At 39.9% G+C, this 25,110-nt stretch overlaps 3 protein-coding genes across 4 annotated transcripts; 1 reads left to right on the top strand and 2 right to left on the bottom strand.

Moving 5' to 3' along the window:
* Window positions 1–2,131: 2,131 nt before the first annotated feature.
* Window positions 2,132–3,769, bottom strand: LOC105040108 (probable transcription factor At3g04930). The gene has a single exon (XM_010916488.4). It carries the CDS (start codon window positions 3,634–3,636, stop codon window positions 2,461–2,463), a length of 1,176 nt encoding a protein of 391 aa, XP_010914790.1. The 5' UTR covers window positions 3,637–3,769; the 3' UTR covers window positions 2,132–2,460.
* Window positions 3,770–6,802: 3,033 nt separating this feature from the next.
* On the top strand, window positions 6,803–10,758 carry LOC105040107 (protein S-acyltransferase 18). The gene is made up of 9 exons (XM_010916486.4): window positions 6,803–7,013; window positions 7,737–7,850; window positions 7,935–8,261; window positions 8,577–8,645; window positions 8,740–8,811; window positions 8,977–9,105; window positions 9,201–9,281; window positions 9,804–9,968; window positions 10,048–10,758. Exons 1-9 carry the CDS (start codon window positions 6,972–6,974, stop codon window positions 10,531–10,533), a joined length of 1,485 nt encoding a protein of 494 aa, XP_010914788.1. The 5' UTR covers window positions 6,803–6,971; the 3' UTR covers window positions 10,534–10,758.
* A 565-nt stretch (window positions 10,759–11,323) lies between these two features.
* On the bottom strand, window positions 11,324–17,563 carry LOC105040106 (probable polygalacturonase). Of its 2 annotated transcripts, none has more exons than XM_029263017.2 (6): window positions 16,377–16,513; window positions 15,734–16,054; window positions 15,095–15,215; window positions 14,688–14,862; window positions 14,507–14,577; window positions 11,324–12,324 (listed from the first exon to the last, which is right to left on the bottom strand). In XM_029263017.2, the coding sequence occupies exons 1-6, from the start codon at window positions 16,464–16,466 to the stop codon at window positions 11,618–11,620; spliced, it is 1,485 nt and encodes a 494-aa protein (XP_029118850.2). In that variant the 5' UTR covers window positions 16,467–16,513; the 3' UTR covers window positions 11,324–11,617. The 2 variants fall into 2 exon arrangements, with proteins under 2 accessions (XP_029118850.2, XP_010914786.1); XM_010916484.4 differs by lacking the exon at window positions 16,377–16,513 and adding an exon at window positions 16,825–17,563 and having other exon boundaries at window positions 11,325–12,324.
* Window positions 17,564–25,110: the final 7,547 nt, after the last annotated feature.

Below are 25,110 nucleotides of genomic sequence, written 5' to 3'. Positions count from 1 at the left end.
CAAAAAAATCCAAGGATTTGACCTCTGAAATGATCTGAGTCTCATTCAAGGTAGCCTCTAATTTATGTCTGCATAAACAACCACCTCAACCAATTTTCCATCACCTAATCCCTAACTGGATCCTCTTTATGGGTGCTTTAAAAAAAGTTCCAAGTACATCCCTTAATTAAAGTTTCCTCAGACCTCTGTTGCAGATGTGTCTTGGTTGCCCACCACTTCGAACATCGCTTCTGTTGACGTTATTTACCAAGCTCTTCAGTTTTCTAATCCCCATTTTAATCTTCTTTCCAGGTCCTTTGACACAGTTTCAAGCATGTCATTTGATCAAGGATTCCATTGATTGCTGCACAGGCATCCTAATTGTTTGTTCTGGCCATACTATTTCTAAACCTTATAACCTTTCTTTTCACATGACCACCCGCCTGAACCAACCTTCCATCACCTAATCCATAACTGAACATTCTTCCAAGGACCTCTACTAACATCACTTCAAGCACATCCCTTGTTCAAGGCTTTCTCAGACTTTGTTGCCCATACATCTTGATTGCTGACCACCTTAACCAGAAAATTTCTGGTCACATTACTTTGTTTCATAATTTTCCTTCTGAATCTCACAAGCGTGCTAGTCACCCGGCACTCTATAGGTGCATGGCACTTTGTTCATACCATGTTACAATCTCACTTCTATAAAAATGCCTACATTTACCTTATTATACCAACAAAGTATACAAATATATCCACTTTAAGGAGTCTCCAAGACAGACCCGTATTACAGTGTCATCTCCATCAAAATATGCATGATGTTATGCTTAGGTGATGTTCACTGTTCAATCTTAAATCGCTTAGTATTACAATGGATATTTGCAAAATCTTTCTTATTGACAAATATTATAAACTGTGAGCTCACTTAGCTTATTAATGGTTAGAAATTGTTTGAAAAAGCATCAATCATCAATTCAATTAGAAAACCAGGTGCAACAAGATGGTTTCGGCACACTGCAAATACAGACTTGCAATTAATAAGACAAATAGTTCCCAATTGATATGGCAAATTCTTTGACTATGCCCATGCATTGTGTAGGCTCAACAAATCATCATAGTTTTCCATATAATTTTTACATATACATACATAATAGCTTTCTTAGTGCCCATCTACTTCTATAAAATGTCTTTCCCGGTATCACATATTGAATCTCTATCTATATATCCTAAGGGAAAAACAATAAAAAAAAAACTGTAACAAATAGAGAATGAAGAACTACAATAGCAAATTGGAAGACCAAGATTTTCTGTTCTTCTTAATACTTATATATCAACTTTATGAATGCTCAGCTCCTTAATTGTCAATGAATCAAAGAGATAATAACTTATCAATTACCAATGCAAATGAATGCAAAAATTTCTCAAGCTGTTCTAACTTGATAAACTTTTAAACTAAATAATATGCTAGGCAGCGACGTGTATTAGACTGTACCCTAAGAAAGCAGACTGAGGATATGTGGATGATACTGATAGATATGGTATCACAAAAGGCAAAGTATCCAAAAGAAACAAAAGCAAAACTGATGAAGTGTGGGTTCCTGGTAGGTTGAGAAGAGAAAAACCCAAATGCAAGGTTTTGACAAAACGACAAGAACATAGAATTGAAGATCCAGAGTAGAGACTGTCATGCAGGTGACATGCATCACAAATAAAATCACTCAAGGATAGACTGCCTGATACCTTTGAATGCTGAAAACATTTGCCTTGGCCATTTCATCATCTATAAACAGTAAATAATACTTTGAATATGATAAGAATGAAATGTCATGGCTCCGAATATTAACAGATGTTCACCTCCGTCCAATCAATATGCAAGTTAAGCAATTATCTATCTACAATACAAATAAAAGAAAACCAGATTTTGCAGGTCAATGGAGGACATTTGTCATTCGTAGGTGAAAGAACTGTACCACTTCTTGTCATGAGAACATAACTACATCTTATCTACAAAGACCTCTCCAAGCATGCATGAAAAAATTAGAAGTAATTCTTGAGATAATCACATAGATGCGAGAGGGTAAAAACCATCTAGATGATGTTACACACAGAACTCAAATAACAGTACAGAGGCTAGTCCACATACCACTAATTTCCAAAAGTAAAATAAATATTGCTATTGAATATATATACAAATGATAGCTGTTCTCACCCCTTCTCTTCCCAGGATTCCTCCAGTTCATTCTTTATGAAAGTTTTAGACCACAGTAAATAAAGAAACCGAACTGAATTAAAACTCGAAGAAGGGAGAGGATTTTAGAAACAAAAAGAAAAAAGAAAAAGAAGAAAGCATTGTTTCAAATGTTCTCTATACGGCTATACCTTTCAACAAAGCAAAAAATCTAACTTACTATCATAAATTACTAATAGTAACCCAGACTGAACACCAAGTTTAAGTTTTTTTCCAAAGGAAACCTCTGATCAGCTGCTCCTCATCGACCTAAGCTCCTCAAGCTTCGATTTTATCTGCTCACGAACAAGCTCCACCCGCTTCAAGTACACCTCCAGCTCCAGAATCTGCTGCTTTCTCCACTTCTCGTCCGCTTGCAATGCACCTGAGCCACCGGCAATGTTCAGCAGAAGAGGATTCAGCGGCGCTCCCGCATCACCAGCCCCTACCGGCGCGCACGGCCCTCCCATCGCATACTGAAGCAGCTCCTTGAACAACGGCGAGAGGCAGCTCTTCACCGTCTGCTCGATAAGATTGGCATTCGGGATCGGAGCCGATGAACAGGGTGCGTGATCGAGCACGGGGACGGAGACCACCGGAGTGGGCACGGGCACAGCCATCTCCGGCGCCCCCTCCGATCTCCTTCCGAACTGCCTCCTCCGGGGCCTCGACATCATATGATCGGAGCTCAGCGATACGTCCTCGGCGACTTCGACGGGGACAAGATTGCTGCTTTCCTGAAGCTGAGGGTTGGGCGCATTGCCGGGGTCCCGGTTGCGGGTCCGCTTGAAGCTGGGGCTCCAAATCTCGCGGGCGATCTCGAAGGTGGCCTTGTCGTGGGGGCTCTTGAAGACAAACTCCTTCCCGGACGCCATCCGATTCACCATGTTGCGGTACTTCTTCTTGAGGCGGCGGAGTTTCTCGACCAGTTGATTCTTGTTGAAATCCACCTGCAGACGGCTTTTGATCTGATCGTAAAAGGGACCTGTGTCGTGCTGGTAGTTGGCGTGCGTCGTCCCCCGCTGCGACGTGAACTCCAGAAACCCTTGCAGAATCGCGATCTCGTCTGCGTCCGTCCACAGCTTCTGGAACAAACGCCGAGACTCGTCGTGCGCCACCGTCAGGCGCTTCCTCTCCTCCCCCGGCGGCAAGATCCTCTGCCGCTTGCCATCGGGGTAGGCCACGATGCTCCCGCCACCGCCGTTCTGGGGGATGGAAGCGGAGGCGGAAGGATTGGAGATAGAGGACGAGGAGTGGAGTAGTTTCTGGGCCGCCGAGGCCGCGGCGGGAGGCGGCGTCGCCGCCTGGCCGTCGGTGATGGCGTCGTCGTCGTACTCCTCGTCGGAGTCGACGCCGTCATCGGAGTCGTCCTCATCCTCGTCATACAAGGCGGCGCCCCGCTCGTCGTCTTCTGCGGTGGAAGCCATCGTCGTCGTGGTGGTCTCGGCTTGCCGAAGAGGAGGGAGGATGTACTGGAGACCAAATTGGGTTAGGGTTTGTGGGGATTGGGTGCGATTTATCTGGGGATTAGGGTGAGGATTAGGGTTGGAGTTGGAGTGGTTCGAGGGCTCCGGGGTGGTTGGATCGCACTTGGGATGCTTCCAGTCTGCGAATTGACTTGGAATATGACGGTAGCCGTTTGATGGGGATCCGATGGTCCTGATGGGCGGTAGGCTCGAGCTGCACCTGGGTCGGGCGTACCTAATAACGGGTTGAATAAAAGGCGACGAATTCGGTGAGCGAACGACAACGGACGGGAGTGGGGTTCGATCAGGAAGTGAACTGGATCGTTGGATCGGTCAACAAGGCGTATGACCAGAATCCTCCCTTCGAATGGGTGCGGTTGTTTAGACCGGACCGGACCGGCCCGGCCCGGCCCGCTCAGGTCTAAGACTTGGAAGCTGGAGTCTGGTGCGAACCGTTGAGGCGAATTGGTAAACAAGCTTGATAGGCAAGCTGGTTGGAGACGAACGAGAGAAATTTCCATTGGACTATAAAATATAAATAATGCCAATTTCTTACTATTCTCAGTGTTGACATAATCTCTGGGTACAATCCACTGAATAGAAGATAAAAATCTGCTTTCCTTTTGAAATTTTCCTCCCTGTAAAACATGTGGTGGGCATCTTACGCAAGTAACTTATGCCCGTTCTGAAGGCTTAATATTGGTTTGAAGACACGTACCTCTTCTAGGGGCTTTTAATAGGAGGAGGTACATAGACAACCATACAATTTTTGTTTTTTGTGTTTCTTTAAAATGCAAAGCATACAATTTTTGTTGGAAGGAGAATTATACCTTTGCCTTTCAACTAATAGTTAGCTTATGGAGTTGTTTTAAGGATATATTTTTCACCCATAAAAAATATATATTTTTAAAGAATTAGATTTCTATGGAGCTATGTTGAAAGCAAAAAAGTATCTCTGCAAATCAACATTTGCAAGTGGATAACATTTCTATGGTCGGATCGATCATAAAAAAAATTATGGTCGAATCGTCATCACCTGCTATGTCTTCGAAATATGCCGCGCGTACGTTAAAATACTAAGAAAATAGGAATGGATAAATCCTAAGATGTTATGTGATGTTTATTAAAATTGTTCAAATATCTCTAGAATTTATCTATTCTTATTTTCTTAGTATTTTAATGCGTGCATATAAGCATGTGTGGCGTGCTTCGGAGACGTGGCAGGTAACCACAGTTCGACTATAATTCTTTTCATGATCAGTCTAATCATAAAAGTTTTATTCCTTATAAATCATCAACATCTCTGTTACATCCCTCTCTCAGAAATCTTCGATCCTCATAGGTGTACTTGTGACTTACCAACAATGACTATTCTAAATCAAAATTTTGCATTCTTCACTCGGAAATTCCAATTCAAGGTTAGGCACATGATTTTTAACCCGTTGACATAGGCAAGCAAACATATCCAGAGCTTTCTCCATGTGATTTGGGGTTTGAATACTTGCAAAGTACATGGCATTGTAAAGAGATGGCTATGGTTTTATTGAGTTTCTACAATTCATACCATAAATTTCTTTATACCTCCATTTTTACATTAAGACATATCTCTCAGTCTCCTAGTCTCAAGTGCAATGGTCCAGCCGAGCTCGGTCGTTTGCATTCTAGATGGCAGAAGACTTTCTCATCCAGGGCAGCAATACAGAAACCCATGAAGGGGATATAAGAAGACTGTGAGATTCGTTGACTACACATCCCTATCACCATGTCTGTCTGACTTGGCTCTTTATATCCATTTCCGTCCTGATGCTGACACATCTCTAACCACGCACTTTCCTAACAAATGCTCTGCTTTAGTTTGTCAAGGTGCTGGGATTGCCCAGAGACATTATTCCCAGTACTGCATGCACAACATGGCTGTGTGAACCATCAATCACAACCACTTATTTTATAGATTCTATTCACCAAAAGCGCATCTCAGCATACTACTTTAGAAATAAATGATTGTGATTGATGGTGTGCATGGTCATGTTGCACATGCAGCGTAGAGAATAATTTCTCAATAGCTACAAGTCAATGCTTTGTAGTGGTTGTTGATAAGAAGATTTTTTCAATCTCTCATCAAGGGAAGCAAACATGTCTCATTGGTCCCTATTTGGCCAAATGGCAAACTGCTCCCACTTGAGGACACTTGAACCCATGGATTCATTATTCTGTGTAGCTCTCCAAGATAGTTTGGATAGTTGGTATGGTCCACAGATTGCATATATGAGACCCAACTCTAAGAAAAACTAGTTCTGATGCTGGCTAATGACTTTGTCAAATACGAATCTTGGCCCATCCTAAGAGAGCCCATATTTCTCCATGAGGCACGTTACTTTACCCAATATTCTACTCGACCCAATCCGAATAGAACAGGTTTCACCAAATCCACAATAAATTTAGAACGAGCATAAAATAATAAAATCCATCCCAAATCGAAAGACAGACAGACATATATATATATATATATATATATATATATATATTCACAAATTCTCATCCTAAGGTAAAAAAAATATATAAAAAAATTTTGATTTTTGTAATTTTATCTCACCCAATGCATAAAATCTGCTCCGTCCAACTCTAGCTGTCTCATCTTGAGGCTCAAGGCTTTACCCTCTCGTCCTGCCTCGAGACTCTATCCGCCCCATCATGAGGCAAACAAGGAATGGGTATAGATAATGGCCTATCCAAGCTGTTGTAAGTTCATTTTTCACACATCTCCACATATGATCCGATGGTCCGTGCTGCAGTGCACGGTTAAATATTCTAATAACCATCCAACCCAACCCTCTTCAATTGGTCCAAGGCTGCCGATTGTGGTGGGTCCACTTTAAATCAATTGAGTCGTGATATGGAGCGTATAAATTATTTTGATCTTAGGAAGTATATAGCCAAATTTTATCTCGGACCACCTTCTTCTGGACCAATCAGTCACCAGAAATGTCACGGATGGACTCCGTCTGCATTTCAATACGTGGCCCGAACCACCTGAGATGTGTGAAGGTCCAATGACGGGGAGGTGCAAATTCACCGGGTGGTGACGGAAGCCAAGCCGCCCTTTCAAATTTCAAAATTCCAGTACCCGACCGTTGGCTCTCTCCGTCTCTCTCTCTTGGGAGAAGCGTGAGCCTACTGAAACTAGAGCGCCTCCCCTCCAAGTAAGAGAAGGAAATATACGAGAAAAGGATCAAAGGAGAGCTGGCATTTTGATGGTTCTGTAGAGAAATCGTAGTCCCTTGTCGCGAGACTGCAGCATGAGGCGGCATGGATGGCAACGACCTCTTCATCCCCTTCAGGTTTCAATCCTCTGCGTGAATCGCAGTCCATCCTCTACTGTGTCTCTGCAATATGTTCGTGCAGTTGAACTTAAATTGTTTTGACCTCTTGAAATTTTGGTTTTGAGACATCGAGTGTTCTTTTCTTTTCTTCGTTTTATTTTTTTTATAAAAAAAAAAAAGATTCAAACTTTGTTTTAAGATGCCAAGTTTATAGGATTTGTGAAGGAACTGATCTTCCATATGAATTTCTATAAAAAATTCCATTGCTTTGGTCTAGTCTCCTTCATTTGTGAAGCTAATATTTTACTTCATCAAAATTGTTGTCATTTACTTGCAATAAAACAAGGCTATAATATTGAGGATATTTTTCACCGTCCATATGAACTCATTTGTTAAACTACTCCCTTATTCTTTTTTTTCCAACAAAATCTTTTAAATCTGTTGAAACTTAAAGCTTGGGAATGCATTAGCTGCCATTCCGATGTTCCTTTTTGGTTTGCAAAGCCACTCTGCTGCATCAATTGATTTGAGCCGCAATACTTGGGAATTTACACGACTGACATGACCACATATTTTTTTCGAGAACTTTTCTGCGTGATTATTTTGAAATGTTCTATCCATAAGCAAGATTCAAGCTTCTCTAGATCTCAAAATCCTCCACTTGTTTGAGCATCATGAAATTATGTAATTTGTATCAATCCTCCAACTTTACATCAGAATACTTGCTGCTAATCATTGCAGTTTGTTGGCATGGCGGTATTCAGTTTCCTGGTTGTTTCTTTCTATGTGTTCCTTGGACCTTTTCTTGGGAACAGAATTGTGGAAAACACATTACTCACACTGTTTTCCTTCACGGTAAGATAAGGCCCTAATTTTATTAAGATCTCTGCTCTTTTAGGGGATTTCAATCACTAAATTGTCTGAATTCTCTTCATCCAGGCATGTTCAGTAGCTTTTCTATATATAAGGTGTACTGCAATTGATCCATCCGATAGAACGAATGCCAAGAAGAGCAAAGGAACCAAAATGAAAGGGCTGCCAAAGCTTAATTACAAGTATATTTTATGTCAAATTGTGGTGAGGTTTTTTAGAAGGATGGAGAACCGGATTCTTAAATGTTGCATCAGGAGGAAGTATTTGGATCCATGGAATGGTAGAACACAGATGGAGCCCCTGCTGCCGTTCCCTCTTGTCGTGTTGGATGATGCAGTTGCACCTCATCTGAAAGATGATGACATCACATTTTGCGCTCTTTGTGATTTTGAGGTTACTCACATGCCTTCTCATGTGCTCATATGCAACTACTAAGATTAATTTCTTATAATAGGGGTTGGGGGCGCAGCGGAAGAAATTGAATGTAAAGAAATCTGAAAGTATGGAGAGAGAGAGAGAGAGAGAGAGAGAGAGAACTTTGCTTGGATCATTGCTGGGATGTTGAAAGAATAAACAAGAGTATTTTTCTTTGTTTAGATAGAAAGTAGTGTTTCAATATTCATTAGCAGTATGCAATAGAAAAATTGCAATTAATATGTTAAAAGTAAATGATCTTACATTTTGCTAAGCATTTCTTCTTCTCTACAGGTTAAAATGCACAGCAAGCACTGCAGGAGTTGCGACCGGTGCGTCGATGGATTTGATCACCACTGCAGGGTGAGAATAGGAGTTCTACTTCAAAATATAACTTATTATATGACTTTATTAACCAGTGACTTGTGGATTAGTTTTACAAGTTGTTCTCTTGCAGTGGTTAAACAACTGCATTGGGAAAAGGAACTACACTACCTTCATCCTTCTAATGGTTTTCATCTTATTAATGGCGAGTACTCACTTTATCTGTTTTTGTTTCCCAAGTTCCAGTTGCATATTCTAGTTGAGAACTTTTGGCTCTTACATTAATTTTCATATTTTGCCAGCATACATAATTTGTTTTTGTTCCACCAGTGAAAGCACTATTCTTAGTATAAAATTTCTCTCTGTGCAGCTTATTATAGAAGGAGGAACTGCAGTTGCCATGTTTGTTCGATGCTTTGCAGGCAGCAAAGGGTTAGCACATGAAACAAAACAGAAACTCCACATTGAGTTTCCTAAAGGAGTTCTTGCAACAATATCTGTAATTCTCGCTAATATACTTGAGTTCTCAAATTTGAAAATAGCTGATTGCTTACTAGTTCTCAAATTTGGCTGCACTCTTTGAAATTTCTGCAGATATTATTGGCCATATTGACAGCATATGCCACAGCAGCACTAGGGCAGCTTTTTTTCTTTCATGTTGTTCTCATTAGAAAGGTACATTTATATGAACAAAATTAAGAAAAAGGCTTCATTATTGCGTTCTGTGCTTTAATTTCATGAGTAGGAAGCAAGTATCAGCAAAATTTAGTCCAATTAACCCTCACCCTTCAATCTGTGTCTTGCATGGAATTGGAAACGACAATCTGAACTAGTGAGTGTCTCATTCAAAACTCCAAATATTAGCTGATGTCCATGATGCAATTCATGCCCCATCTACCAAAACATGCAAACAGATCTTACTTTAGTTTGTTGGTGGGCTTAAGTCAAAAGGATTTACTTAGCAGGACAAAAATTGCTGACTGCAAGATTAGAACTTTTTGCTGTGTGTTTTGTTTCAGAATGGTGATACAATATATTAATTAGGTAGAAACGAAAAACAAGCATAAGATGAACTTAAAGCTTACAGATGCATCAGGGAAATGTCAAATCAAAATAAGATGGAAAACAAGAATTAATCATTTGATTTGCCTTTTGTTTCTCTGTTGTGCTTAATCTTCATTCCAACGCTTAATGCAGGGAATGAGAACATATGATTACATCCTGGCAATGAGAGAACAAAGCCAGTCATTTGACCCATTCGAGGATTCAGATTCATCCTCTGATGAAAGCATCGACTTCGACTCGCCAGAAAGACCAACTTTCCTCTCCCGATTCCTCTGCAGAAGGCATGAAGCCAATCAAGTAAGTTTCATTTAGTACTATTTTTTATTGTAAATAATACAACAGCTCCATCAGTCAAAAAAAAAAAAAATCTCTGCAGAGCACTCGAAGGCTGTCAATAAGAATTGACAAAGAATCTAATTCGGCCTCTTCAAACAAGAAGGCTGAATTCCACATTGACCCATGGAAACTGATAAAGATGAGTAAGGAGAAGGCCCTGATGGCAGCAGAGAGAGCAAGGGAAAGAATTAGACAGAAGCTGCCATCCACAGAGTCGACATTAAAACCACTGCCACTGGAGGTGAAACATGGACCTCTGATGAACCCAGAGAGGAAAAATGTGGCCATACTAAGTGAGATAACGCCAGTGGCTCCAAAGCCTTGGTTCCCAGGTTCACCCAGTGGGCGATTCTCAAGTCCAAGGAGGAGGTTTTCGGGTTCTCCCTCTCCAAGACCTCAGAAATACAGAAGCAACTTTGATCTGAAGCTGACAGAGGTGTCGAGGGAACTTGAGACATACATCTCCAGGCAGGTGCTTTGCACTGTTTTGAAACAGGGTGAGGAGAATGAGGCTTCACTGAAATAGTTGATCTAGTCTGAATCAAGTTATTTTTTGTGTACTTAATCTTGGCTTTTGGCTTCTTTCATTCTTGCGCTCCATTTTGTTTTAAGTTTCTCAGCCTTTGAGAAAGGTTGGCTTGTATCCTTGTTCAAAAATTCTCATTTACTTCAGGCTTGTTGGAGGGAATACAGATCAACGTGAAATCGAATATATTTTATATGACTGCACTCAGAAAATTATACTGATGTAGCAAAGGAAACTTTAGAAGTGAATTTATTGAATACTGCCATATCGAGCACGAATTCTATTGGCCTTTCTAATTTAAAGGGTGCTGGAATTTAGACGGTCGCTTATCGGACTCAACAATGCTCCTTGAAACATCCATTCTTTTGGTAGGATGAAGATCTATCCTTTTGTCCCACCGGTCGCCTATCGGACTAAACAATGCTCCTTGAAACATCCATTCTTTTAGTGGGACAAAGATCTATCCTTCCGTCACACCAAAAAGCAACAATCTACTCCTTTCTGATTTCAAATTTGCATATTTACTTCCACGAGTTTCTGTGGAAACTAGCAAAGATTGAAACTACCAGATTTCACATAATTAACTGATTTTTTTAATGATCCAAAGCAGAAGATAAACTTAACACTAGGCTTTATATTTGTGTAAGCACGTTTCTGTTCATTGAACCCAAGAAGCAATTTTCCCTGGTGCTGAGGCAGGGAGGGCTTCAACGACTAATGGAGTTTGTAATTCAAGAAATGGAGAGAGAGAGATGTATGAAAGCATGCAACAAAAATATTTAAAATTATAAAAGAAATTGGCAAAAGCTCAATGTATTACCTTGCTCACTCAAATCACTCTATATTTACATTGTAAGAAAGTAAATATATAAACAAATCCATTCAGTACATAAAGTTTCAACTTTCATGGAAGACCCCATACTCTATTCAGCTTATTTTGATAAAAAAGCATTCACCAATTCCTGCCGCATGTTAAACATGATAATATGTAAAGAGAAAAAATGGCATGAATCAGATATGTTCAGACAAATGGACATCGTTTGATAAGAGGTATTTCCAATTTATATGCATCAGCAGACCCGAGTTACAATGATGTCAACTTCACGAAACTGGAACCAGCCAGGCGGTCTGCATCGGATAGATGTGGTCTTAAATGGTTAGCAGCATAACAAACTGAGGTTTCATTTGGAACATCTCTAAGTGGCTCACATGATTCTGGAGAAACCAAGTTTGAATAGCCCTGAATGTATGAACACCGCCATGGGGGATCTGCTGTTGCATCGAGGAAGACATTGGACAAGCAAATGCTGCTGAAATTGTCACCCCTAATACCCTCTAGAAGGCCAGCAATGCTGATATTTACTCCCACGATGTCCTTGATGGTGATCCTATTTATAAGAGGCAGGGCATTCTCATCATACTTATCATCTGGATGCTCATCATACTGACCTGTGATCCTGATGGCTATTTTCACATCGGTCATGGTCACGTCAGAGATGTATATGTTCCGGACGTACCCACCACGTCCTGGAGATGTTTTCAGTCTGATGCCATGCAAGGAATTAAAGAGATGAATGCCTTCTGCCTCGACTTCTGATATGCCACCCGACATCTCACTTCCAAAGGCAATGCCTGCCCCTGATTTTGTTTCCCCTGCAATTCGGCGGATGCTGATGTTGGAGCTAGGATATGCAAAGGAGATGCCATACTCATCCCACCCGCTCTTGATGACGATAAGATCATCACCTGTGCTGATGTAACAATCTTCGATGCAGACATTGGTGGATGAGTCTGGATGCATTAGGAGAAAGTATTAGCAAACATTGAGGCAGGGAGACTTTCACTCATTTTCAGATGAGGGTAAACATAATGCTTATGGAAATGGTTAAGTTATACTCAGTTTAATAAAAGAATGTAAGACACATTGTTCTTACCTACCTAGTATTTTGTAAGGATCTCCAGTCAAAAGCTATATGGAGCTGGGTAAAGTTAAATTTTCTGGAACTTGCAAAAGCTATTATTTGGTAAGTAGAGACCGCATGTTCTAAGATTTACTCACAATGAAGGGGGAAACCATCATAAGCATTAAGGCATAAGGTTCTTGTAGTATTGAATTCTAGCTATGAGGCCCTACAGTGTTCCATTCTTACATGGTTTACACAGTTAAAGAAGCATGCCTTGCTCACAAATCAGGGTTTGGCAAGAGATTTAGTCATCTAAGATTGCTCGACAATAAAATGTCAGAGTTAGAAACTCCAATTGTTTATGAGTGCTTTTAATCTTATATTCTGAACCATTGAGGTGATAAAGCTGTGGACCAGTTGCATTTTCTGAGAGTTCATTCTGACTGTTGATGACCAGCTACCCGGGGAATTGAAACTAATTTTTCTTAGCATCAGAAATAAAAGCAGCAATTGTTTTTATAAGTTACAGAATCCCTCAAAAGAGCCTATGCAAATGATGGTTTAATGTTGATTGCCCATCCTAGCTACACCGTTGGGATTTCTCAAACCATATTTAACATATTCCTGGATTTTGTTGTCTAACGATCTGAAAACTATAGTGAACAGGAAATAAATGTGTTCTCAGAATCAGTTATCCTGATTTGGTTCTTTCATGCACAGTTCGAATGTAGGTATATTTTTTCCCTTCTTTTGTGAAAATGAAGATGAAAACAAGTTGCTCTTAAATCAGCAAACATTCTTTCTTCCTTTTGGGGAAGAAAATTTTCATCCATTCACAAGTGAAAAAGGGTTTCTTGGACAGGTTTGTGAGCTTCAAGCTGCTTGCCGTCTAGAAGTTTCAGAAGCAATCATCAGGCATGTTTTCTTTAGGCACTAAGTATACATGGTAACATACATTCAAGCAGTTGATAGCACTGTTAAATCAAACCCTACAGTATGTGCAAAGCACAGATACTGGGAAACCAAGAATCATCTTGAACATAATTATCCTTTTTCTCTTCCCCTCAGTGTGTATTTGTGTGAAAAAGAATGAGACTAATGATACTTCAAGGACCACTATTGCATATCACACTTGCATATAACTTAGTCATGTTTTAAAATTGTTGAGGTTTATTCTTATGAACCTCCACTCTAAGGTAGGATGAGCTCTTGTTTATTTCTAAAGCCAAGCAGCTTTTATGCAACTGACGTCAGTGAGCCATATTTACATGCAGCATCAAACTTACTGCAGCTTTGACCGAACAGAGATTTTTCAAGCTCGCAGATCTTTGCTTCATCTTTGATTCATATTTCTGGATTGTGGAACTACTTGCATTTAAACCAATCATTTCATTTCTCTAATGCTTACCAAAATTTTGTTCAACACTTCACTATCTTAAATATGTGATTAGTTTGGTCACTATAACTGGAACAATTAGGTTGGCAAAATTAATACTAATATATCATTCTCCGACTCTATGGACCCATTCAAAATTGAATTTCTAAGCAGGTGTTGACTTATTTTATTCAACTTAAAGCACCAATGGAAGTATTTGTAACCAGGTCAACGAAACACTAACCTAATAACAATTTTGAAATTTGCATAACTGATTATGAATAATTCCATATATGTCATCTGAAGATAAGTATTTTATTTTACAAACAATTCATAAAACAAGGTTAGTGCAATTCTCATTCCAAGCTAAATTCTCCAAAATGAAAGTGTCCAAAATCCAGCACAATGAAAGAAAGAAGAAGAAGCCAATGGAAAATAATTTAATATAAGAACATGGTATGCTGTCAGATGGTTGGCACGGGTAAACCCCTTTCATAGTATCTTCTTTTTTTTTTTTTTTTTCTTTTTTCTTTCTTTTGGACATTGACAGATATAAATCAACAAAATTTCTGGTAGAATGTTTAGTATTGATGGGAAAGCATTTGTCTTCCTTAATTATGTGAGGAAGGTTTGCAAATAAATGAAGTCCTAAGGCATCACAAGTAATTCAAGCTTACAAATTTGTTTACCTTACCTGGATCAATCCCATCGGTGTTTGGTGAATCGAGCGGCGCAAGGATTGTGACATTCTGGACGAGCACTTGGCTGTTCATCCAGCAAAAACAGTCTCAAGTCTCCCCTAGCACATAAAACTCCACTCGTGCATCAATTTATAGAGCTAACAAGAGAGGCAATAAATCCTAGGAGGGACAAACCTGCAATATACGGGGTGGATAGCCCAAAATGGTGAATTTTTGAAAGTTAAATTTGAGATAACCACCTCAGTTGAGTACATCAGCTCGATAAGATGGGGCCGCGTATAATTTAGAGTGTGGTTCTGAAACCAGTCCCACCAAACAATGCCTTGTCCATTGATGGTCCCATTGTCACCTGGAAATTCAAAATTGATATCGAATTCAACATAAGCAAATTATTCTTGGAGTGGCCCTAGTGTCTGCTTATTGAGCTAAGATTCAATTTAAGATAGACAAGAAAATTACATGCCAGCATTCCATGTGACAGTCGATTATCATGAATAACACCATAACCAGTACGATCTCTCACTAACAAAACTTACAAGGAAGAGGTACTCTTGGGGATCATGCTGCTAATATTTACTAACCTGTTATGATTACATCTGTCAGATTGGATCCATGAATGAGGCTTTGATGCCTTCCTCCAGGTAGCTCCCTACCTCGCCCATAAGAAGGTAATGGATCTATGACTGGCCAATCGGATGAATCCTGAAAAGGCTCTCACGTTAGCATACAGGTTGGCTCTTGAAATCGGTTAGTTTATTTAGCACAGTCCCCATGATATTGTGTTGCTAGTCAAATAACTCTATATCGTAATGTCTTTATTCTGTAAAGCAGATCATGAAGAATACAGTTTAATATGACTATACAGATAACATCTAGTAGAAGAAACCAATATGCAAAGATGCACAAAGTTAATCCTTATAACAGTGTATCCGCTAGTGTAGGACCCTCGACTTAGGGATGAAAATAGCAATTCCTGTGAACTTCCCTTCGAAGCACAGATATAAGCAGGATTATCCACTGAAAACAGTCAACAAGAACACAAAGAAATATACTGACCCACCCAAAACAAGATAGATTCTGAAAAATTGCAATTCAACAAAGTTTTATGCAGTTAATTTATCTTTATAATACAGTACAGATAGTTGCTTACTTTTCTTCGATTAATCATCACAAAATGTGCAAAGCATACAGTAGATATAGCCAGGAACATTGGAACTCACCATGGATCCAATTATTTCAGCATCCTTGTCCAAGGACAGAGTAAGATGGCTGATGAGACTAAAACTCCCCGTCAACCACCTTCCAGCAGGCACAAAGAGCTGCGCCCCACCCTTATCAGCAAATGAATGAAGATAGAAGATAGCATTCTGAAATGCTTTAGTGTTAAGAGTGACACCATCTCCAACAGCGCCGAACTCGGTTATTGTGACACTGTGCGGTCGGAACGTTGTTGACCCCATCTGCTTGCAATATGAGCTGGATGCTGCTGCACCCCATGGGGACTTACTGATTGTTGCCAGAACCAAAAGCACTCCCAGCAACTGGATCAAAGATTCAAGTAGAATTAGTGATGGAAATCAAATGTTCTCAACAGCATTCATTTGGTTTCAACAACTGGATCGAAAGAAGTCCACATAAGAAGACATCCTTGCAAAGTGCACTTATGAATTGAGATCTAAGATGATGGGTTTCGGAAAATCAAATAAGAAAATGAAATAAAACAATGCTGAAGAAATGCACCTAGGAGAATGAGATCTGGCCATGGGCAGGTTAGTTTCAAACATAACTTATCAGCTTCTTATTTTGGGTAATTGTTTTATCTCGAAAAATGAAATAGAGTAACTAGATGAGATAAAACCATACGAAGGAGACAGCATTGAGATGCATCAAGATCCACAGAAATTTCAAGCCCTGATGACTGGAATAGAACCACAAAAAAAAAAAAAAGGTCATGAACACCAATTGAAGAAAACCCAAAACCACATGAGATCAAAAGAAATTTTACTACTATATAAATTTAAACATTTCAGAACTCATTTGTACAATGCCAAACTATATAGACTGAAGAGAAGGTATTTGAAGGGGGAAAAAAATGAATTCCTCCTCTGCTTTAATCCATGGGTGAGTGACATAAATCCACTGGAAGTTCTCCCGTCATTGGAAAGAACATACAATTTCAACTGCATACCAAGTTGCATCACCACCCTCAGAATTGGAACCACATTACAATACCAAAAGAAGTGCTCTTAAAATAAACAAACAAACAAACAAAGCAATGAAGAAGAGAGAAGCAGCAATCAAAAGCACTTACAGCTTTAGATCTCCTCATATGAGCAATAATCTCTGTTTCTTCCCGCCCTATGAAGCAGAAGACAAAATCCACCACCACCACCACCAGCTACCAACTCTTTCTTATCACAGAGTCTTAAAATAAACAAACCAAAGAAGCAACCCCCCCTGTTCCAACCCTCAGAAACCTCTGGTGATCTCAATCTAGACCACCATCAAGAGGAGCCCCCTCAGCCCCCCAAGGCAGTGATCAATGGGCCAACTCAGTCTTGGAGACCACCTCCACCACCACCACCCACCCAAAGGAAAAGAAAAATATAAGAAATCATGACAGTGACAATTCCTGTCCTCTAAAAGAACAAGCCGTCCTTGGCCACCACCTTTTGTCCTCGACTGCTCAAAACCAGCCAGCCCTCTCTCTGTCCTCTTGACCAGCCTCAAAACCACTGCCAAAATGGACCGAAACCATATGGTTTTGGTGGCCTTGTGGCAGAAAACTCCATGGGATCACAGGAGAGAAGGGGTGGGATGCTGCAGAGGAGCTGGAAGGGCATTGGCTGCTGAGTCTTTTTGTATGGAATCACATACAAACTCTCTCTCCCCCTCTCTTCTCTCTATCTCTCTCTCACTTTCCTTTTTCCCATAGTGAGAAACATATGTCATCTCATGCAGGAGGGTGGTGGTCAGTTACGGTTTCAAAAATCTGTCAAACAGAAATCCTGGGGGAAAAGAATTACATTACAGTGAGCTGAGAACTGAAAGGAAGTCGAAAGGTCAGGAGTTTCACAAGGTGGTGGTGCCCTTTGGATTCCAATGCTGACCAGAACAGCCATGAGGAGACTTGTGAAAAGACCAAACGACCCACCCCCCTTTTCGTGTGCCCTTTCGGATTTCACGACCCATGATGCATAAAATTTATATTATTAACAGCCTTTATAATGATTTCCAAGTCCTCTATATACGCCGTTTGCATGCACAATTTAGTTTTCACAAAACAGACATTAATTAACTGCTCATTTCATCATGACTCCTGCTTATTGATCTGAATAACATTAACAGCTGATGTTATTTGTTTTCATCTGCAAAAAAGAATAATTTCTATCTGATCGACACAGATGCGATCAGATCACATATTTTTCTTTTGCTATTACGTATAATTTTTCATTAGATCATCGTTCTCATTCTCAAATATAAATGCAGTTTAAGGTAGAATGAGGCAAATAACAGTCGGTGTTTTTGTTCCTTAATGATCTTATGGGGATTAAGCCTTGCCATTCATAGTCGAAAAGATCAAAAACAATCGGAGTCATCACAAAATGTGGTGGCAAAAGAGGTTGGGCCCTCAATAACGTCAACCGGGTTAGAAGCCAAATAAAAACTCACCTAATTCGCGTATCCAAGTCTGTTGTGTCGCCTTGGATTATATTAATTCATGGTACGTCGAAAACTCTTGGAAGAATATAGGAATAGCACTCTTTCCAAGAGCATTAATGAGAGAATGCTATAATTAGAATAGAAGTTCACGACTTCAGATAAATTTTGATTAAATTATTACAATTGCATTCTAACTGAAGCAAGGGACACATGGACTGAGATCTTGACCACCTTGCTAAGTGGAGTCAAACAACATCCACATCAATAACATGAGACCATATCTCCCACCGAGTGCTTCTGATTGGAGCTGATATAGAAGAAACATTTTGGTAATTCAATATGCGTATTGATTAAAAAAAAAAAATACTGACCACATGATATTTTGCAATGTTGCAACAAGAAACTATGACATGCTGTCGGCAAACATTTATTTGATGGCGGAGACCGAAACAAGAGGTCGAGTTTGGATCACTGAGTCCGGGTGTCAAGCTAGGACCATTAGTGCAAACTTTTGTGGTATTTGAGTAGTGAAAGCATTCTTATTGCAAGGACTAGAGATGACCAAATCTTACCGTTGTTCCGCTGGATTTGTCCTAGGTGCTTCTTAGATCTTCAGTATGAATATCCAAGAAGAAACAATTGACCTTCAAACAACAACTTCATTTGTATTCATAACAAGAGAATTCCCTAATTTCAATGTCTGTCTATCATATTTTACAGTGGAATCCATTAAGGACTATTAAGTTTAGGAATGAGCTCGCAAAATTTTCACATTATATGAAACATCGAGGGCTAAATATTGCATGGGTCCGACCCCTATCAAGTATTTAAAGTTGAGAAATAACTTCGCATGTAAGGATAGATATAACCCAGTGTCATCTTTCTTCGATGTCTAGCCTAACTAACACTTAGCTCATAAAACTAATGCAAATATTTAATCAAGATTTTGATGGACTTGAACAAGTCATCCAGCTCTTTGGGTCATAAACTTGTCTTTTTGTTTAGACAATTGTCTGCTCTATCTAATTCAAATTATATCGAAGTCCAGTAGCTTGTCCTCAGTCACGCTGGATCTAAACCAGTTGTAGTACCATAGACTTAGAAAGTGGATTGCGAGTAATGAGGGAGATTAGCTTTGTGGTAACTTATAAGTCATTCTGGACTCACCCACACAAAAACGCCCCCATAAAATGGCTAAGAAGCGCTTTATTAGAATTCAGGGAACATTTGTTGACAATTAGCTAGGATAATCATAGAGTTGGTCTCTAATTCTTGCTCCAAATAAAGACTAGGCTTTGGGAATAGAGAGGCTTAGTTATATAAAAATGAAAGGTTTGGAAAGGGGGAGACAAGGATGGGAGAAAAGGACATGCAAATAAAGGTAACTTATTTTCCCTGTCATGGAAAAGTGGGTTTCAGCTCTGGGATCCAATGTCTGTAGAGAAACATTTTCAAGTGAAGGCCGGAAGACCATATAATTAATGGAATCATGTGAAGGGGAACCAAAAAAAAAAAAAATCTGAAACAAAAAAATAAAAAAGAAGAACTTGTAATTGCCGATGGACCAGATGAGGCCTCCAAAAAGGTGACAAAACTATGAGAGGATGCTTTTTATGCGGATCTCTCGCCTCACTTTTTAAAGAATTAGAATGGGTAGAAGTCTACCCGAAAAATCGAAGAGTGGATAGAATCAAATTAATTTCTTGGATTATTGAAGAGGTTTCACCAACTCAGCCTATTACAATTACGATGCGTGCATTGGTATTTCCATGCATGATATCACTAGGGGTTGCTTCTTTTTAGATACAATGTTTTATAACATTAACCTAGGTGATTTAAATTAGCAATATTGATGGAAGTCATTAAGACATATTATCCAAGTATCAGATATTATTTTTCTCTTGAAATAGAGTCCGTTGGGGTAGATCCTCATCGCTCAGTTGACTAACCTTCTTCCTCACATCCCAATCGACCAAGTGCGCTACTATTGATTCTTTCTCGTCTCTGCACTGACTGAGTTGCTATGATTCAATCCGACTTGGATCAACAAATCTGAACCAAATCAACATTCATTCGACTAAGGGCGACGGACCTAATCAAGTCGGCCTCTAACCAATTTGGTTCGACATACAATCTACGACTAGCTGGTGATATTTAGCATCTAGCCGACTACTTTCTCGCTTCTATACCGACTATTTGAATCGACGATGGTTATTCTATATGAGCATTAACTATATGCGAAAGTGAAGCACAATAGCACCCACGAGTAGCCCATTACTCGATCTTGATGGCAGTTAATGAGATAATCGTCCACTAAATACTATAACTCCCTCATCTCAAATATTCAGGGACGAGAGTTACACAGTAATGACATTATCTACCTTATAAATACTAGTAAGCAATGGGGGATCTGATAAACTTTATTATTATAAACTTTCGCTCTCGCTTTTGGCTCTCTTTGACTGTTTCCTTTCTCCGACTAGCTTAAGCATCAGAGGGTCCTCCGTTGAACAACTTTCGGTATGTGAACTTCTTTTGCAGGTTCCCTGCCGTTCACTGCTTAGACACAACCACTTGGCTCTCAGCTGACTATCTCATCAGAGATAGACTACAACAGTTTGAAGTGCCAGGAAAGAGAAAGAAGGAAATATTTTTTTTTAAAATCACAATGGCCAAAATGAGAATGCAGAATACTTCTACTAGCTCCGCTCGACACTCATCACGGCGTGATGCACCTCCGACGATCCTCAGAGAGCCAAGTGCTTCATGGTCGGTGGTAACCGCGGACCCACAACAACTTGCTATCCTAGTGCAGTAAGTAAAGACTTTGACGGTGGCTATTCACGATCTCCAACAAACTGCAGAGCAGTAGCAGCGGTGACGGCCAAAGGAGATGGCGTGGGATGTGCTCTCCCGGCACAGCCATCAACCCCGTTCTCCATCCCGCCACTCAGCTCGACATTCCCATCGAACGAGTCACCGACCCATCCGACATGCCACATCCTGACTCCCACCACATCCCGCGTGCTGACTCCAAAAATTAGTGGTCTCCTTCCCCTCGACGAGCCTCACCAAAGGGGAAGAGGCCACGATCACCGTCAAGTTCTTCTGGGGAAGATTCTATCCCAGAATATTTCAAGCATCCCGATGAGTCTTAGCGACGGCTGGACGAATACGATCGCAAACTGAGGGAGCATGATCTCCATCTGGATCAACTCCAAATAAACAATCAGGATCCCATTGGCAAGCTTGGCATCAGCACCTATCCGTCCTTCTCTCGACGGATTCTCGACGAACCGATTCCTAATCGGTTCAATATGCCGCAGATGGAGTCATATGACGGCTCCAACGATCCACTCGACCATTTTGAGAGCTACAAAGCTCTCATGTTTCTTCAGGGGGCATTCGACGTCCTCCTTTGTATAGCCTTTTCATTACTCTTCGAAAAATTATCCGAACATATTACTCCGGACTTCAATCAAGGAGTATCTATTCATTCGAGCAGTTCGAATAGCTTTTTATGACGCACTTCGGTACCAACTAAAGGATGCCACAAACTTCCGACAATCTTTTCTCCATCAGACAGCAAGACAGAGAATCTCTATGAGATTTTGTAGTGCGTTTCAACGCCTCCACCTTAGAGATTCGGGATCTCAATGAATTGACGGCCATCACGACTATGAAGCGAGGATTGTGAAGCTGCAGATTCACTTATTCCCTAGATAAAATGCTCCCTCAGACGTACGTTGAGCTCCTCGATCGTGCACAAAAATACATTCGCATCAAGGAGGGTGCAACTGACCGACATCAATCCGAGAGCAAAGGTCAGAAGAAAACAATGAAGAAGGAAGGAACCTCCGCGGGATCCAACCGAACCCACACTGAGAGAGAGGCTCTACCTTTCGAATCAAATCCGAAGCCTAAAAATTTTGGTAACAGGTATGACTCTTGCACCTCTCTTACTACTCTTTGTGCACATATTCTCATGGAGATGGAAGGAGAGAGTTACCTTCGACGACTCCAGCCGATGAAGTCACGATCAATGTCTCGCAACAGAAAGTGCTAATGTCGGTTCCATCATGACCATGATCATGATATCGAGCAGTGCATCCAGTTGAAGGATGAGATAGAAGTTTTGATCCGATGGACATATCTCAAAAAGCACCTACGGGACCGACCTGTACAGCTATCTGTTGATCCTCAACCACAGCCGTATCTCAAGGAAGAAACTCACCCTCAACCGACGGTGAGCGTGGTCAATATTATCTCGACAGGACTGAGATTACGGGGTTAGATGACTCAGAAGGCCCCTATAAAATCTCAACAATTCTATGATCAAGGGCATACAAAATTGAGAACTTAGATGGCATGAAAATTTTTTGAACTTGAAATATCGAGAATCTATAGATGTACTACTAGTAAGATTAACTTTTGAATTAAAAATTTTTTTCTACAATTCTGTGCCGAATAGTTCAAATACTTGGTAATTTACCAAATAACATGGTTGCTTGACACTCAGCCAAATAATTGCATCGTCGGCTAGTATCTATCGAAATATTATTCGGCTGACATCCGATTAATGAAAAAGCAAAATAATTTGATAAGTCATAAGGTCCGACTACCGCTATCAGCTACGGCCTAAGGGCTGCAAGCCTATCAGCTAGGGTATGCACGCAGGCCAAAATAGATCATAAAATAGTAAGTCGGCTTTAACTCGACTAAGGATCAAATGATCCAAAATAAACTAGAGAAACTTTCTTTGATCAACTATGTTCTGATTCAACGGAATGATCCACGACTATATTTTGATTCGACAGAATGATCCATGACTATGTTCCGATTCGACAGAATGATCACGACTATACTTCGATTCAACAGCTATGCTTCAAATTTGATGAGATATTCTACAAAATGACGACTCTTTCTATGAAACGATGGAACAGCTGGGCATAGCTTTCAGTGCAATAATAAGTGAAGATTGACAGAAAAAAGCAATTTGGATTCGTACGACAATTAACTCTTCTCGTCCGATTAAAAGCTACAGAATTGGACTCAGAAATTACGGGACAAATATTGATGTAAATCCTTATTGCTCAGCCAACTAGCCTTCTTCCTCACCTCCCAACCGATCAAGTGCGCTACTATTGATTCTTTCTCATCTCTGCACTGACTAAGTTGCTATGATTCAATCTGACTTGGATCAACGAGCCTGGACCTAATTGGTGTTCATTGGACTAAGGGCAACGAACCTATTTAAGTCGGCATCTAACCCACTTGGTTCGACATGCAATCTACAACTAGCTAAGGATATTCGGCATCTAACCAACTACTTCCTCGATTCTGTACCAACTATTTGAATCGATGATGGTTATTCGATATGAGCATTAACTATATGCGAATGTGAAGTACAATAGTCACCCACGAGTGGTTCATTACTTGGCCTTGATGGCAGTTAATGAGGTAATCGCCCACTAAATGTCATAACTCCCACATCCTGAATATTTAGGGATGAGAGTTATACAGTAATGGCATCACCTATCCTATAAATATCGGTAAGCAATGAGGGATCTAGTAACCTTTAATATTATAAGCTTTCGCTCTCGCTTTTAGCTCTCTTTGGCTATTTCTTTTTTTCGACTAACTTAAGCATCGGAGGATCCACCGTCGGATAATTTTTGGTAAATAGACTTCTTTTGCAGGTTTCTTGTCGTTCATTGCTCAGGCGTAACAACTCGGCTCCCAATCAACTATCTCGCCAGAGATAGGCTGCAACAGAATCTATTTTGTAGCTTGAAAATTTTAAGCTTGGATGTTGATTGGCACATGTCCATAAGAAAAGATGCAAGATATCCAACAGACATACAAAACTTAGGTTTTCAGGAGCAAAAATTCTCTTTTATTTTCAAAAAAAGAAAAAGAGAGAGAGATATATATAAAGGAAAAAACTTAGGTTTTCCAAATGAAAGAATCAAGGAAATCAAATGTAAGGTAAATTTTGACATGTGATAAATTTTTGACAGCTCTTGTTTTGCTTAAATATGGAATCATTAAAAAAAAAAATCTCTCAAAACTTTGGAAGCATTTAATCAAATTTGACTTTCAGGTCAAGGCCATGAGACAATGTGTTAATATTAAATTTGGTTCCCATGACATCTACATCTAACTTTAAACTGATTAAGAACAGGATGAGTCAGATTATGTAAATGCTGAAAATATCATAGGAATCAAATTCAAGCCTAAACAAAATTCTATTTAGTTCTATGCCTGGTAGCATATATCAAATACCTATTTTGCTTTCTTTTCATTCTTATGCTCTTCTTCTTTCCCTTCCTATTCTCTCTTTAAACATACATTCATGTCATGGTGGATTAGCAAACCTAGTCTTAGCACAAATGCTACCATTTTTCTTTTCGTGTATCATGGAAATGATTTCAAAAAGATGGATGGTTATGAAAGGGACTAATTTGTTTCTATAGGATGGTCTAACGGATTGCTCTTTTCCGACAATATTGTTTAGGTATACCTTTTTTTTTCTTTAATCCTTCCAAATAAATCATCATGTAAATATATGTCGCACTTATCCACACAAACCTTTGCACACATAGCTCCATATATTGAAATCTTTCCACTTGCTTGCAACCAAATTCAGCCAAGGCTTCTCTACCAGAGGAATCCGTATTACCAACTATAGCAAATATCTTTATCAATTATGATACTCTAAAGAACATCCATCCTCCGCAACAATCCAAGCTCATAGCAAAATCTTCATCAATTATGATGCTCGAGAAAAAAACAGCTATCCTTGACAACAACTCAAGTTCATGGCAATGGGTCAATTGAGTGAAGAAATCGAGTGCATCCGAGCTATTGCTATTGCTATTGCTATTGCTTGGCTTCTAAAAACATGGTGGCTTTTCTTTGCGGTACAAGCTTT

Source organism: Elaeis guineensis, chromosome 1 (genome assembly GCF_000442705.2).
Source record: "Elaeis guineensis isolate ETL-2024a chromosome 1, EG11, whole genome shotgun sequence".
Classification (NCBI taxonomy): domain Eukaryota; kingdom Viridiplantae; phylum Streptophyta; class Magnoliopsida; order Arecales; family Arecaceae; genus Elaeis; species Elaeis guineensis.
Note: the sequence above shows the minus strand (reverse complement) of the source record. Positions and strands in the feature narration are given on the sequence as shown.

Bases quoted from the DNA above. Each gene is read 5' to 3' on its own strand.
- LOC105040108 (XM_010916488.4), bottom strand. From the start codon at position 3,636: ATGGCTTCCACCGCAGAAGACGACGAGCGGGGCGCCGCCTTGTATGAC.
- LOC105040107 (XM_010916486.4), top strand. From the start codon at position 6,972: ATGAGGCGGCATGGATGGCAACGACCTCTTCATCCCCTTCAG. The intron at 8,262-8,576 runs GTTACTCACATG...TCTTCTCTACAG, and splicing joins GCGCTCTTTGTGATTTTGAG to GTTAAAATGCACAGCAAGCA. The intron at 8,812-8,976 runs GCGAGTACTCAC...CTCTCTGTGCAG, and splicing joins TGGTTTTCATCTTATTAATG to CTTATTATAGAAGGAGGAAC.
- LOC105040106 (XM_029263017.2), bottom strand. From the start codon at position 16,466: ATGACCTTTTTTTTTTTTTTGTGGTTCTATTCCAGTCATCAGGGCTTG. The intron at 16,055-16,376 runs GTATGGTTTTAT...TCTTTGATCCAG, and splicing joins ATCTCAATGCTGTCTCCTTC to TTGCTGGGAGTGCTTTTGGT. The intron at 15,216-15,733 runs GTGAGTTCCAAT...GAGCCTTTTCAG, and splicing joins CTGAAATAATTGGATCCATG to GATTCATCCGATTGGCCAGT.